At 39.5% G+C, this 17,112-nt stretch overlaps 1 protein-coding gene across 2 annotated transcripts in view; it reads right to left on the reverse strand.

The window, feature by feature from the left end:
* The window catches only part of LOC109900687 (mitogen-activated protein kinase kinase kinase 5), a 58,964-nt gene extending 47,099 nt beyond the window's left edge, over positions 1-11,865 (reverse strand). The window contains exon 1 of one of the 2 annotated variants that reach the window (XR_002256639.2): positions 10,846-11,846. Coding sequence is in view for 1 of the 2 variants with exons in the window: in XM_020496432.2 (XP_020352021.1) it covers positions 10,846-11,260 (415 nt within the window). In the remaining variant the exon portion in view is untranslated. Of the gene's footprint in view, positions 1-10,845 lie in introns of both variants that reach the window. The other variant, XM_020496432.2, reaches the window with a different exon arrangement.
* Positions 11,866-17,112: the final 5,247 nt, after the last annotated feature.

A 17,112-nucleotide genomic window follows, 5' to 3' on the forward strand; every position in this document is an offset into this window, starting at 1 on the left:
CATTAAGAACACCTTTCCATGATAGACTGACCAGGTGAATCCAGGTGAAAGCTATGATCCCTTATTGATGTCACTTATTAAATCCACTTCAATCCGTGTGGATGATGGTGAGGAGACAGGTTAAAGAAGGATTTCTAAGCCTTGCGACAATTGAAACATGAATTGAAAGTGAATGGACAAAGCAAAAGATTTAAGTGCCTTTGAACAGGGTATGGTAGTAGGTGCCAGGCGCACATGTTTTTGTCAAGAACTGCAACGCTGCTGGCTTTTTCACGCTCAACATTTTCCGTGTGTATCAAGAACGGTCCATCACCCAAAGGACATTGAGCCAACTTGACACATCTGTAGGAAGCATTGGAGTCATCATGGGCCAGCATCCCTGTGGAACGCTTACGACACGATGAATTGAGGCAGTTCTGAGGGCAAAAGGGGGGGACTCAATATTAGGAAGGTGTTCTTAATGTTTTGTCCAGTCAGTGTATTTTACGTTTCCTAGCCTAGCATTGATTTCAACTTCAGTTTTCATCACTTTGTCTCAGATTCACATTCACTTATAAATGTCCACACTCACCAAGAATGAGATTTGGTAGTTCATTTCAATAAAAATAGTGGCTTTTAGCATTGTTCTTGCATATTTACAAACCGGACAAAACATATAGCCAGAGCACTATGCATAAGGTAGTACACACACAGATCGTGTTACAGCATCAAAGGGATCGCATTTAAGGAGAGAGCGCATTTTTAAGGAGAGAGCACATTTTTAAGGAGAGAGCGCACATTGGAAGAAGGAGACAGCGACAGTTCGATGGATTAAGGTAGAAAAACAATTGGTTATAATAATCATTCATTTATCCTACTGCTATTTGGTATATTGGATATATTTACTTAAAAATACAATAAAATGTATGTATTACAAAGGTTATGACTGTTATTTTATTTTATTTACTGACTCCCTAATCATGCTAATATTAATCTGAATCAATCTCAAACACTGCCAATTTCCACAGCCAAAAACTGCTTCCCATGCCTGACACCAACATACCCAAACTGCTGATAAAACCTGACTGAGTACTTTGATCAACCAACACTCTACACCACTCTATTTTTCCAATAAAGACTGGATTCCCTGGACAGTAGTGCGGCTGGTGATACAATTTCTCCTGACCTGATGCTCTGTAGCCCACATGGACCGCGACCATACACATGAGCATGGATAAACAACTTAGTTGACAACCAATGGGAGCAGAGGACGACAGCCGCCAGCCAACCTTCAGGTCAGACCAAAGTGCATGTAGGATCTTGTGCAGGAATCCTCTGGCTGTCAAATCAAGGCTGAATGTGATATGTGTAAGGCTATATGGTAATGTAGAGTGACTGATAACCTTTGAATCCAATACTCTATAAGTCCTTCTCCAAAATAGCATGAGCTCTTATTCAATGACACCAACTTGATTTTACATTTAATATTATATTTAAATTAATACAAAAGCCACTTGGTATCATATGAGTTTAAAGAATGTTGTTTGGGGACTGGTGTTCCCTCCAGAAGAGATGTACTGTATCACAACAACAGTTCACTGTTTCCTTTATGAAAACCTCCCTCCAGGAATATGATGCTGCAGTTCAGTACTTCCTTTTGGGATGAACTGAAATGAGTAGGGGACGGGTGAGGGTGAAACATCAGACTTTCTTGTCTAGAGATTTACATGGTAGGATTTGGGATGTAATAGATACAGACTCTTACAATGGCAAACAGACCAACTAAACTGAATGGAACACACACTGGGCCCCTGCTGTGAGGTACAGAAACACATTTAGTCAGTCAGTCAATGGTTCAGATCAGCTCACAGTGGAGCGACATTAGTTGGGGGATAAACAATGACTTTTATCAAGGTAATACTGTTCTCAGAATCATTTTTAACATGACTAATATCTCTACCCAGCACAGTTACAGGTCACCGCAAGAGTGTTGTCCTCGACACCAACATACAGTAAAAAAGCTTTAAAACCTTTACACCTTTTAAACAGAAGCCTACACCACCAGCTCACCTCATGTGGCTTGAACATGTGGTTTGACCTTTATCTATTGATGTGATTGATTTATTTAACCTTTATTTTGACAGGGAAGTCATACTGAGACCAGGGTGTATTTTACAGATGAGCCCTGCAGAAATACATTAAACACGTACAGTGCATTGGGAAAGTATTCAGACCCCTTCCTTTTTTCCACATTTTGTTACGTTACAGCTTTAAACTAAAATGGATCAAATTAAGCTCAGGTGCATCTTGTTTCATTGATCATCCTTGAGATGTTTCTATAACTTTTTTAAATGTTTTTTTTTTTAATAATGGGTGGATCAGCTTAATATTACAGAAATAATGTTGCTTCCATCAATGTAATTGTCTGCATCATTTCCAATCCCCCATATATATTTTTTGGTAAGTATTTATATCCATATACATACACGCATGCATACATATACACATATATACATATACATTCCTATATAGACCTACATACTTTTTTTTAGAATATATAGTGGGGCAAAAAAGTATTTAGTCAGCCACCAATTGTGCAAGTTCTCCCACTTAAAAAGATGATGAAAATTACAGGCCTCTCTCATAGGTACACTTCAACTATGACAGACAAAATTAGAAAAGAAATCCAGAAAATCACATTGTAGGATTTTTTATGCATTTATTTGCAAATTATGGTGGAAAATAAGTATTTGGTCAATAACAAAAGTTGATCTCAATACTTTGTTATATACCCTTTGTTGGGAATGACAGAGGTCAAATGTTTTCTGTAAGTCTTCACAAGGTTTTCACACACTGTTGCTGGTATTTTGGCCCATTCCTCCATGCAGATCTCCTCTAGAGCAGTGATGTTTTGGGGCTGTTGCTAGGCAACCCGGACTTTCAACTCTCTCCAAAGATTTTCTATGGGGTTGAGATCTGGAGACTGGCTAGGCCACTCCAGGACCTTGAAATGCTTCTTACGAAGCCACTCCTTCGTTGCCCGGGCGGTGTGTTTGGGATCATTGTCATGCTGAAAGACCCAGCCACGTTTCATCTTCAATGCCCTTGCTGATGGAAGGAGGTTTTCACTCAAAATCTCATGATACATGGCCCCATTCATTCTTTCCTTTACACGGATCAATCGTCCTGGTCCCTTTGCAGAAAAACAGCCCCAAATCATGAGGTTTCCACCCCCATGCTTCACAGTAGGTATGGTGTTCTTTGGATGCAACTCAGGATTCTTTGTCCTCCAAACACGACGAGTTGAGTTTTTACCAAAAAGTTATATTTTGGTTTCATCTGACCATATGACATTCTCCCAATCTTCTTCTGGATCATCCAAATGCTCTCTAACAAACTTCAGACGGGCCTGGACATGTACTGGCTTAAGCAGGGGGACACGTCTGGCACTGCAGGATTTGAGTCCCTGGCGGCGTAGTGTGTTACTGATGGTAGGCTTTGTTACTTTGGTCCCAGCTCTCTGCAGGTCATTCACTAGGTCCCCCCGTGTGGTTCTGGGATTTTTGCTCACCGTTCTTGTGATCATTTTGACCCCACGGGGTGAGATCTTGCGTGGAGCCCCAGATCGAGGGAGATTATCAGTGGTCTTGTATGTCTTCCATTTCCTAATAATTGCTCCCACAGTTGATTTCTTCAAACCAAGCTGCTTACCTATTGCAGATTCAGTCTTCCCAGCCTGGTGCAGGTCTCCAATTATGTTTCTGGTGTCCTTTGACAGCTCTTTGGTCTTGGCCATAGTGGAGTTTGGAGTGTGACTGTTTGAGGTTGTGGACAGGTGTCTTTTATACTGATAACAAGTTCAAACAGGTGCCATTAATACAGGTAACGAGTGGAGGACAGAGGAGCCTCTTAAAGAAGAAGTTACAGGTCTGTGAGAGCCAGAAATCTTGCTTGTTTGTAGGTGACCAAATAGTTATTTTCCACCATAATTTGCAAATACATTCATTAAAAATCCTACAATGTGATTTTCTGGATTTTTTCCCCCTCATTTTGTCTGTCATAGTTGAAGTGTACCTATGATGAAAATTACAGGCCTCTCTCATCTTTTTAAGTGGGAGAACTTGCACAATTGGTGGGTGACTAAATACTTTTTTGCCCCACTGTACCTTTATGATTCCCCACAAATCCTACCACCCTTCCAATAAACACTTAGGCTTCTACCTTCAGTTGATATATCTTTTATACATTTTACAGACACAATCTATTTTACAATATTTATATTTTGTTTGTTTTTAGTCCTTCCTCTATTTCTGATGTCCATCCAGTTTGATTTCTATTTGTAACTGTGCTATTTCAGAAAATTTCTGAACCTATATACATTTTACAGACCCTGTATGTTTTACATTGGTTATCTTGTTATTAGTCCCACCCTTCAGCTCCATTCAACCTCTCCCATCTATCTCTCAACATCATCCATTTTGGATTTCTATTTGCCATATATTTTTCAACTGTGCAGTGATGCTTCACAAAAGTAGTGAACCTTTCTATTCTCATAGCTTCTTTAGATTGTAAATTTAAAATTGAGCTAAAATAATTATTATATTATTGATTGATTGATTATGGCTTTTCAAATCATCCAGTATTGCTATCTGCAGCATTAGTTCCAGGCAATGTTGAAATTCTTCAGCCATTCCTGGACCTGTGACCAAAAACGAGCTACATATGGACAATACCAAAATAAATCAAATTAAGCTCAGGTGCATCTTGTTTCATTGATCATCCTTGAGATGTTTCTATAACTTGATTGGAGTTCACCAGTGGTAAATTAAACTGATATACACTATCGTTCAAAAGTTTGGGGTCACTTAGAAATGTCCTTGTTTTTGAAAGAAAAACACATTTTTCATCCATTGAAATAACATAAAATTGATCAGAAATACAGTGTAGACATTATTAGTGTTGTAAATGAGTATTGTAGCTGGAAACAGCAGATTTTGTATGGAATATCTACATAGCCGTACAGAGGCCCCTTTATCAGCAACCATCACTCCTGTGTTCCAATGGCAAGTTGTGTTAGCTAATCCAAGTTTATAATTTTAAAAGGCTAATTGATCATTAGAAAACCCTTTTGAAATTATGTTAGCACAGCTGAAACGGTTGTTCTGATTAAAGAAGCAATCAAATTGGCCTTCTTTAGACTAGTTGAGTATCTGGAGCACCAGCATTTGTGGGTTCGATTACAGGCTCAAAATGGCCAGAAACAGAGATCTTTCTTCTGAAACTCGTCAGTCTATTCTTGTTCTGAGAAATTAAGGCTATTCCATGCGAGAAATTGCCAAGAAACTGAAGATCTCGTACAACGCTGTGTACTACTCCCTTCACAGAACAGCGCAAACTGTCTCTAACCAGAATAGAAAGAGGAGTGGGAGGCCCCGGTGCACAACTGAGCAAGAGGACAAGTACGTTAGTGTCTAGTTTGAGAAACAGATGCCTCACAAGTCCTCAACTGGCAGCTTCATTAAATAGTACCCGCAAAACACCAGTCTCAACGTCAACAGTGAAGAGGCGACTCCGGGATGCTGGCCTTCTAGGCAGAGTTGCAAAGAACCCATGATGACAAAGGAGGTTGTCATTATGGGTTATTGTGTCTAGATTGATGAGGTGGTAAAACGATTTAATAAATTTTAGAATAAGGCTGTAACATAACAAAATGTTTTTCTGAATACTTTCTGAATGCACCGTACAATATATAAAATGACAAAACATATTAAGAAAAACAGACACATTTATCAACATAGAGGTCTCCGATCATTAGACTGAACTGACCAAGGGCGACCAGAACATCTCATGTCTGGGTTATGTCAATAGCCACTGCTGCGTATACTCAGCCAGATCACAACATATGAATATCAAACATGGATCAGAACAGCTATTTGATATACTGTGAACATGTGTTTCCACTTGCACATTCCTGATGCACTTATTTACATGTTCTGTGAATGCTCCTTTCTTATGTCATTCAAAATGTGGGAATTCATGGCAGTTCAGCTTTTCCAAAAAAGGAGTGAAGTGGTCAGGCATCTAGTTCATTGTATACAAAATATTTTTTTTCTCTCTCTTTCCTTGTGATTCCACTCCTAAAATGTCCTGTTGTAGGAACATGATAAAGACGTTGGCAATCTTTAGGGAGCTTCTGTCATTTCAACAAAGCTTGTGGACATTTTGAACAGATACAAAAAGGGTTTCTGGGAACCACTTCCCAGCTCCCATGAGAAGTATACAGAAAATTCCACAGAGGCCCTGTGGAAAATAGCCAAACCAAAAAAAGGGAACATATTGAGTTCTGTTTACACCACCAATAATGTTATGTTATGACAACCAACAACGGGTAAGCTGTGATGTCAGCTAAGTCTATACAACACAGGTGTTTTATAATTTCTTCACCTAGAAAATGTCCTATTGTATTATGGAGTATACAAAACACCTGATCTTTCCATGACAGACTGTGAAAGCTATGATCCCTGATTGATTTCCCTTGTTAAATCCACTTCAATCAGTGTAGCTGAAGGGGAGGACACAGGTTAAAGAATGATTTCTAAGCCTTGAGACATGGATTGTGTATGTGTGCCATTCAGATTCAATGGGTAAGACAAAATATTTAAGTGCCTTTGAAGGGGTATGGTAGTAGGTGCCAAGCACACTGGTTTGTGTCAAGAACTGCAACGCTGCTAGGTTTTTCACACTCAACAGTTTCCTGTGTGTATCAAGAATGGTCCATCACTAGGGCTGTTACGGCGACCGTATTACCACTTCACCAGGGGTCACAAGTCATGATGGCAGTCAAATTCCGCGTGACTGTTTAGTCACAGTAATTAGGTTTCTCCAAGCTCTGATACTGCTGATGGTCATAAGTAGCCTACCAAACTTGCTAACTGCCTGGTACTCAGCACTCTATAGTCTCACTAATCACTCTGACATCAATGCGAAAGTGGTCATAAATCTAATCAAACACTTCATGAGAGCCCAAGAGCTCATGTTGCGCAACATTTTTATAGGCTATGCAATTGCGTGAGAAAACAGAGTGTTGGCCTCTATTAAAAAGAGGAGGATCCCATCAGCTTTCTATAGGCTAAGTCTACTATATTTATACTGAACAAAAATATAAAAGCAACATGCAACAATTTCAAATATTTTACTGAGTTACAGTTCATATAAGGAAATCGGTCAATTGAAATAAATGTAATAGGCCCTAATTTATGGATTTCACATGACTGGGCAGGGGTGCAGCAATGGGTGAGCATTGGAGGGCATAGGCCCACCCACTTGGCAGCCATGCCCACCCACTGGGGAGCCAGGCCCAGCCAATCAGAATGATCATTCTGTTTAATCAGCTTCTTGATATGCCACACCTGTTAGGTGGATGGATTATTTTGGCAAAGGAGAAATACTCACTAACACAGATGTAAACAAATTTGTGCTCAACATTTGAGAGAAATAAGCTTTTTTGTGAGTATGGAAAATGTCTGGGATTTTTTTTTACCAGCTCATAAAACATAGGACCAAAACTACATGTTGCGTTTATATTTTTGTTCAGTGTATTTCTCAACTTTCCTAATATTAAGCACATTGCTTCTCTTTACAACAGGAGTATAGCCTAGCTGGCTGGCATGAAAATTAACAACGGGAAAAGCATCCTCAATTTGCTATTGATGATGCTATTACATAGATGACATGTCTTTTTTTCCCCTGCCCCTGTTTCAAGCTGGTGCATGATATTGGTCCTTTCTAAATCAAAACAAACTTCACACATATTATTTAGTATGTGTAATGACAATATTAAATCAAAAACAGTCTGATGGGTGGCAATATTAGCCTATCACTTGTGAATGATATATTATTACTTGTGAATGATGCCCAGCTTATGTGCAGTAAGGCAAGAAACAGCTAATGTCGACTTTAAATTTTTTTTTTTACAAATCATAGTCGCACACCTCATGTAACCTAGCCCTAGGCTTATTTGTTTTCATAAGGTTTGTATTACAACTAAATGGCCAAAAAACGTCTTAAAATGAAGCCCATTAATCCACTTTACAATGGATGTAGAGCCTAACAGGCATACATTCGCAACACATGAGTTTCAAGTTTGAGGAAGATAATTTTCACCATAAAAATGTACCTTTTATAATAGCATGACATGCAGAATCGCATTTGAGGTCAATTTTGAGAATGGTGTTTTCCCACTAATTTTCCAACTAATGAGAGACTGAGAGACATGGGCAATATGGCTGGGAATTGCCAGGGACCTCACTATACTTAGGTGCTGATATGATATGTATTACGATTCTATATGCATTGCGATTCAATACTGCAATTTTATTGCGATTTGATGTTCCAAACATATTTCTCACTAGGCTGTCTGCTGCAGAGAGACAAAAGAGAGCTTGTTTGATCAGTCAGGTTAATAAAAGTGTTGAAAACATGTTGGTTCACTATTTAAAAAGAAGATGGATATATTAAATGATAGGATGAAAAATACCTGAGTTTTGACGCAGGCATAGACAACTAGCGCTAGCGAACGCTACCTACAGCTGCAAAAAAATATACAGTACCAATCAAAAGTTGTCACTCCAAGAGTGTGTAAAGCTGTCATCAAGGCAAAGGGTGGCTACTTTGAAGAATCTCAAATATAAAATATATTTCGATTTGTTTAACACTTTTTTTTAGTTACTACGTGATTCCATTTGTGTTATTTTATAGTTGATGTCTTCACTATTATTCTACAATGTAGAAAATAATAAAATAAAGAAACACCCTTGAATGTCTAAACTTTTGACTGGTACTGTATATAATACATATATATATACACACAGTGGGGAGAACAAGTATTTGATACACTGCCGATTTTGCAGGTTTTCCTACTTACAAAGCATGTAGAGGTCTGTAATTTTTATCATAGGTACACTTCAACTGTGAGAGACGGAATCTAAAACAAAAATCCAGAAAATCACATTGTAATGATTTTTAAGTAATTAATTTGCATTTTATTGCATGACATAAGTATTTGATCACCTACCAACCAGTAAGAATTCCGGCTCTCACAGACCTGTTAGTTTTTCTTTAAGAAGCCCTCCTGTTCTCCACTCATTACCTGTATTAACTGCACCTGTTTGAACTCGTTACCTGTATAAAATACACCTGTTCACACACTCAATCAAACAGACTCCAACCTCTCCACAATGGCCAAGACTAGAGAGCTGTGTAAGGACATCAGGGATTAAATGGTAGGCCTGCGCAAGGCTGGGATGTGCTACAGGACAATAGGCAAGCAGCTTGGTGAGAAGGCAACAACTGTTGGCGCAAATATTAGAAGTTCAAGATGACGGTCAACCACCCTCGGTCTGAGGCTCCATGCAAGATCTCACCTTGTGGGGCATCAATGATCATGAGGAAGGTGAGGGCTCAGCCCAGAACTACACGGCAGGACCTGGTCAATGACCTGAAGAGTGCTGAGACCACAGTCTCAAAGAAAACCATTAGTAACACACTACGCCGTCATGGATTAAAATACTGCAGCCCCAGACCGAGGGTGGTTGACCGTCATCTTGAACTTCTTCCACCAATGCAGGTGTCTTCTAGCAGGAGTAGAAGGTCGTGGCTGGGTCTTCCAGCATGACAACGACCCGAAACACACAGCCAGGGCAACTAAGGAGTGGCTCCGTAAGAAGCATCTCAAGGTCCTGGAGTGGCCTAGCCAATCTCCAGACCTGAACCCAATAGAAAATCTTTGGAGGGAGCTGAAAGTCCGTATTGCCCAGCAACAGCCCCAAAACCTGAAGGATCTGGAGAAGGTCTGTATGGAGGAGTGGGCCAAAATCCCTGCTGCAGTGTGTGTAAACCTGGTCAAGAACTACAGGAAACATATGATATCTGTAATTGCAAACAAAGGTTTTTGTACCAAATATTAAGTTCTGCTTTTCTGATGTATCAAATACTTATGTCATGCAATAAAATGCAAATTAATTACTTAAAAATCATACAATGTGATCTTCTGATTACTGCAAAATCAGCAGTGTATCAAATACTTGTTCTCCTCACTGTGTATATATATTTTACAAATCAATACTTGAAGTCAAACAAATGTAATATCATCCAAAAATAAAATTGCAATATGTAATTATCAATCCCCCCCCCCCCCCCCCCCCCCAATCATCACTAATGGGCAAGGAGGGAAATGTACTTTAGTTTGAGTCAAAAGGTTCAGTTCACTTCTGGAGTGTAATGGAAATTTGAACCTCCACCCAAACTAAGCAAAACAATCCATGATGCTAGGGAGCCTCACTTCTAGCAGCACATAATGGTAAAGGAAAATGTGTGTGGGAAAATTATCCCCCTTCCCCACTTTGTGGAGCAAATGAGACATTCCCCCATTGAGACTCTCTAGTGCTCAATGGATTCCAGGTTGACAAATGGCTAGGCTATAGGCATTCTGAAAAGAAGTAGGCTGGGGAAAGTAGTTAATTTAATACTTCTAAACATTGACTTGTAAAACCAGTCACACAATCTTATATGCAGTTTTCTGTGTGCTCATGGCAACCACAATAGAAGCCCCATTAGAGACAACTGGTGTGGCATGTGGATTAATGTGCATGGGCCCATTCCCACTCACTGCAATGGGTATAGAACAGTAGTGAACCTGTTCTACTTTGGTGATATATGGTATGTGTTGTAGGCTGGGGTTTGATGGTTGGAGTTTGATTCAGAAGAATAGACAATGACAAAGGTATATTTGTTTTGTTTCTGATAGTTTGAGGGCAACACATTCAATAGCCCATCACATACATGCTGCATGTCACCACCACCTCGTACCTGCATTATAGAACTGGTCAAGCACACACGTCTCTCCAAAGTCGATCTTTCCAAAGTGTATGATTTCCAGTTTACTTCCCACTGAGTCGCACGCGTCTTTCAGGCAATGCAGGGCCATGTTCTCTGCGGTGTGCGGCTGAGTGAGCTCGCTGTTGACGACATATGCCACCGTGACAGCCCTGCTTTTACATTTCACCGTAGACAACAAGCCGCCACTATCCTTCGGGCAGCTCAGAATATTAGGAATGATGCTTCCGCTGACCACCGAGTCGTGCCAGAATGTCCCAGGGTCGGGAATGGGGGCACCGCTCACGCTGTCTTCCCGGGGGCCAGCAGAGTCCCCGCAGGCACCCCCAGGGCCCGAGCCAGGACCAAAGGAGGGAACCGACAATGATATCCCTTCATCTTGACTCATTTTTTCAACGTCTGTTTTGGTTGACAATCACTCTTACGTGTTCTTATGGATCCTCAGTTGCTCGACATCTCCATACATCCAAAGTCAACATTACGCACGTTTCCTCACATACATTCTATGCACAAGGCATGCAAGATATTTCAACACAGGTAAACAGTCTGGTGATATGGATCCACCTCCTGTATATTCATGTCTGGTTTCGCATGAAATTGTGCAATCTGCAGTAATAAACCAAGATAGTGGGCAATACAACCATTGAAAATCAGTGTTACTGTTAAGTCACGACACATATGCTACTCATATACAGCTAATGATCCTATGGCAAGGAACAGTTACCACTGAATTGTAACATTCTTGTGCATCTCGAAATCGACTCTTCATAGTTTCCGAAGTTAAGCACGAGCGCAGGTTGCAATGGTTACAAACCGACGGTGAGCTTGTTGGTAGATCCACCGTTCTAGGAAGCAGATCAGGGTTGTGTGGAGCACCGCAATCATTTAGAAATCATGCACATAGAATAATTCATGCCAACAAGACAATTATATCCAGTCCCCGAACCTGCCCTATTTCCACTATTATCTTCCCTGCAAAAGCTCACGCACACTGGGTGGAGGTTGAGCGTTGTTTACGGGCGGTGACATGACCAAATTTGGAACAGTTGGCGCGTATTCCCCGTTAAAGCCACAGTCTGCAATTTTTCCAGTAAGAATAAGATTTACAGTAATTTTAACTAATGAACACTCTCCTTGATTTTGAGGTACATGACTTAAAAACAGGTCTACCCTGATTAGAATACTACAAGTATATTACCTTATCATCCATCAATGTTCTTGTAAACACATTATAAATTCAAATCATCTAAAAAATAATACTGCTGCTCTCATGGAATGTCATTCATATACATCACAGTAATCGCTGGCTACAGTATTTGATTTGCACGTGAACATTACACTTGGTCCTAGTGTTATCATTACACCAGAATTTTTACTTCGATACTGATACCAGGTTTAGTATCATGATACTCAATACCACTACGAATCTCAATACCAAAGTGATACCAAAACAATACCAAGATAAAAAACAATAAAAAAGGTGTGTTAGCCAAAGTCTCAGAATGGTACTTGATCCAGACATATATTTTGAGCTCAATATCATTACATTTAAAAAAAAATAGTGAATGAATGCATTAAATGAATCAATTATACAATCACACAATCAATTTGACTGTTTTTTTGTTGTTGTTTTTTTTACCAATATAACTACATACCATAATGATAATAATTGATTTGAATGATAATCTGTAGTCTATTGATACATTGGTGAAATCAAGATTTAGTCTGGCCTATTTACAATACAGGTGAATGAATATTCAATATTTATTGAGTTTGTTTGGACTGATTTCATGGGGCTACAGATGAAAAGCAATATGTTTTCCTTACATTTGGGACATTTAATGTATTGATCAACAACATTTGCATAGAAGAAGCAATCTCGTATTTTATAAAAGAGTGCGCTGTGTCTTTAAGACCCATGACATCATTCACACACGCACTCAGGTCGAGCCTTGAGCAAAGATGATCCATAGAGATAGATAGAGGACTCATCTTTATGTTTGTGCCATTATAGTGTCTGTGACAGCATGGACAGCGCCAGTGAGGCTACAACCCATAGGAATCCCCACACAGTTGATTACTTTCAAAGATATTTATAACTAACCCAAGATAGTTTATCTGTGTTGTTTACAGTTGGAGCAAATTAAGCATAGTGAAATTGATATAATGGCACCGGAGGGGATGGCTGCCAATTTATGGGCTCCTAACCAACTATGCTATTTTGTTTGCTTGTTTGCATTGTTTGTAACTTATTTTGTACGTAATGTTGCTGCTACCGTCTCTTATGACCAAAAAGAGCTTCTGGATATCAGAACAGCGATTACCTTTTGAGGATCTAAGGACCCATGGCAAATCTTTTCAGTCTCCTGAGGGGGAATAAGCGTTGTCGTGTCCTCTTCATGACTGTCTTGGTGTGTTTTGACCATGACCGTTTGTTGGTGATGTGGACACCAAGGAACTTGAAAGTTCTCAACCTGCTCCACTACAGCCCCGTTGATGAGAATCTTATTTGGTCCCATGAAATTGGTCTAAGGCTTCTTAGTTTACAATTCAGTGATGGGTCCCTTTTGTAGGCATGTGGATCAATTTCCAACTGAGTTGGGCTCTCAATTTACTGTTGAGAGTTAGAACAGTAGCAGTGGGGAACCGTAACAGCCTTCTACACCTTCAGATCAGGCCTAAGGATTGATTGTTTTTTCTTTAAATAGAAATGTAATATTTTCTATAATTAAAATTATATTCTGATTTCATCTCTTCAGTTTGTGTTGGAAAGGGTTAACACTGAAGTGAAAAAAAATACCCAATCAATATTTTTCTTTGGTTGTGTCTGGGGAGAAAAATCTAGCTAGCTAAATCAGCCATTGGCTAGGCCCTCAGAAGCTAAACCGAAAACATCTCCCATTCAACTACATTAGGGCATAGTTGTGGAGTGACTGTGAAATCAACCAACCACATTTTTAACTTGCAATGGGTGGGATGGTGTTTAAAATAATGTTGTTGTTTTTTACTTTCTAACTTCTGCCGTTTCTAAGGCCTACATGCAAAGCATGTCACTCCTGAGAGCACAGCTCTAATTCAATTACATTAGGTTACCCACAGAAGCAGGCCAACCAATGTAAAATGCATAAATATGCACCTATTCAATAATATCAATACCTTCTGTATTTGTGTGTTTTCCATAGGTTGTCATGCTTTTTTCTTTCGTTTATTTAAGTAGGAAAGTCAGCTAAAAACACATTCTTATTTTCAATGACAGCCTAGGAACCGTGAGCTAACTGCCTTGTTCAGGGGTAGAATTACAAATCTTTACCTTGTCAGCTTGGCGATTTGATCTTGCAACCTTTGAGTTACCAGTCCAATGCTCCAACCACTAAGCTACCTGCTCCCCTGCTGCCCTATGCTTCTGTTGGTAACCTAATGTAATTTAATCATTCAATAAGGCCATCCAATGTTTTGGGTTCCTAAATGCTACTGCCATATAGTGGTTCATTTGGGACTAAGAAGGTTAGGTTTGGATATAGCTGTATGTAGGCACAAGTGGCTGTAAAATGAGACTAGGTAATAGCCGGTATTGCACTACAGATTTCAGATGTCTATATGTGTAGGCCCATACATTTTTTATTTGTTATTGCATGACCTAATGTCATTTCTATCAAATCTAAGTAGGCTTACTAAGTAAAACACCACAACAACTGGTAAGTAAAACACTATAAGAACAGTTTTTTCATTTAACTAGGCAAGTCAGTTAAGAACAAATTCTTATTTTCAATGACAGCCTAGAAACAGTGGGTTAGCTGCCTGTTCAGGGGCAGAACGAAAGTTTTGTAATTAGTCAGCTCAGGGATTTGAACTTACAACTTTTCAGTTACTAGTCCAACGCTCTAACCACTAGGCTACCCTGCCTCCCCTTAGTAAGTAGACTTACTAAGTAAAACACCACAACAACTGGTAAGTAGACTCACTATGTAAAACATCACAACAACTGGTAAGCAGAATTACTGAGTAAAACACCACAATAACTGATAAGTAGGCTTACTCAGTAAAACACCACAACAACTGGTAATGTACGGTGCTTTATTTCAACCTGTAATTCCTGCAAAATATGCATATTGAGAGCAACAAATAAATAGGTTTTGTATCACATTCCATTAATTACTTTATTTCCCTGCACCTCAAACTTCCCCTACACTAATTCCTTCCTCCTCATAATACTAGACCCTCATTTGGGCAGAGGGGGACCCCTTGTGGTCAGTGTAGCCTACCCGTGTGGTTCCACATTATTTGCCTACCTTCAAGCAAAATATAATTCATAGGGGGTCTATATGGGATTTTAAAACAGCTCCCTTGTGAAATGTTGCTACCTTATTTACATTTAGCTTCAAAGAGATCCTTGAGATGTTCTATTACAACTGTTACAACTGTTGGATCTTGGAACACAAGCATTTGACTTCACCTACAATAACATCTGCTAAATATGTGTATGTGACCAATACAATTTGATATGATTTGATTTGTTTACTCTGACATCATCACAACTGAGAGACAAAAACTCAATAACTTAGCATGTCTAGGTGAATACCCCAGGTCTTTGAATAGACACTGGGGGGTAGTACAGGCACATTCTAAACCCAGCATCCAGGGGCAATGAAGGAAGTGTAAAATGCATGAGCGTTTAGAGAGCTACAAGGGAGAGAATTCTGGAGGGAAAACGTTTACTACAGGTGAAGCACTTTGTTCAAATCATGAGGTACTATTAAAGGGATTTGAATATTATATCTGGCCTGATCCATTTTTTTATCTTCCACATGTGATATCTGATAATCTAACTAGCCTACGGCCTATGTTATCAAAGTTAAAGCCTTTTCAATACCATTGATAAAACACAACACACTATATTGTTGATATAAATGTCTCACACTTTAGTCACCCCCCAACAACAACACGAGCCAGACTAAGGCTAAATTCAGTCAAGATTTTTTTTTTAAAGTAAATAAGTAGATGAAAAGAGCCCTTTGTGGAAAGTCTGAGGGGGATTTACAAGTTTTTCATTTCTTCTGGAAAACAACCAAAGACCCTGCTAATCAGTGACAGGAAAGGGATTTGTGTTAATCAGCCAATTACTGTAAATGTTTTTGTGGCTTATCTTTTGGTATGAGGTAAGTCCCATTTCCCGATCACCATCATAGGTGTCTGTGTTGTCTTAGATGTTTACCCAGGACCAGTTCCGTGTGATGTGAGTTTCCCCAGTGACGGGACACTGATAGTGAGTGTTAAAGCACAACCTATTGGGCATACCACGTCATTTCAACGTGGAAATGTGGGTCATTTTTGTTTGAGAGGTTGATCAAGGAGTTTTCAACCTTTATTCACCCACTCAAAAAGACAGCCAGAAGTTTGTTGTATTCCCAATGTCTTATCACTATGTTTCAACCATCTAAAAGCACAACCAAATTCCAATGGAAAAACAATGTCAGATTTTTTCGTTTAGTTGTCATCTCAATGCATTTTCAACCATTTAAAAGCACAGCGAAGTTCAGATATTTTGTATTTATAAAACAGTTTAATATGTTATCACTGTGCTTCATCATATACTGCAACCAAATGACCTGGATAATAGTTATTGTAGAGATTACATTAAAAGTACATAGTGCAAGTGATCAGTACTGTTCGAGATTCTGCACAGATATTTATATTTGTGAAGATCTCCACAGATCTGCGACCTTTGCGTGTTATTTTCAATATGCACACTTTCTAGGATTACTTAATAAATCAAATCAAATCAAATCAAATCAAATTTATTTATATAGCCCTTCGTACATCAGCTGATATCTCAAAGTGCTGTACAGAAACCCAGCCTAAAACCCCAAACAGCAAGCAATGCAGGTGTAGAAGCACGGTGGCTAGGAAAAACTCCCTAGAAAGGCCAAAACCTAGGAAGAAACCTAGAGAGGAACCAGGCTATGTGGGGTGGCCAGTCCTCTTCTGGCTGTGCCGGGTGGAGATTAAAACAGAACATGGCCAAGATGTTCAAATGTTCATAAATGACCAGCATGGTCGTATAATAATAAGGCAGAACAGTTGAAACTGGAGCAGCAGCACAGTCAGATGGACTGGGGACAGCAAGGAGTCATCATGTCAGGTAGTCCTGGGGCATGGTCCTAGGGCTCAGGTCCTCCGAGAGAGAGAAGGAGAGAATTAGAGAACGCACACTTAGATTCACATAGGACACCGAATAGGACA

This window comes from Oncorhynchus kisutch, linkage group LG12 (assembly GCF_002021735.2).
Source record: "Oncorhynchus kisutch isolate 150728-3 linkage group LG12, Okis_V2, whole genome shotgun sequence".
NCBI lineage: Eukaryota > Metazoa > Chordata > Actinopteri > Salmoniformes > Salmonidae > Oncorhynchus > Oncorhynchus kisutch.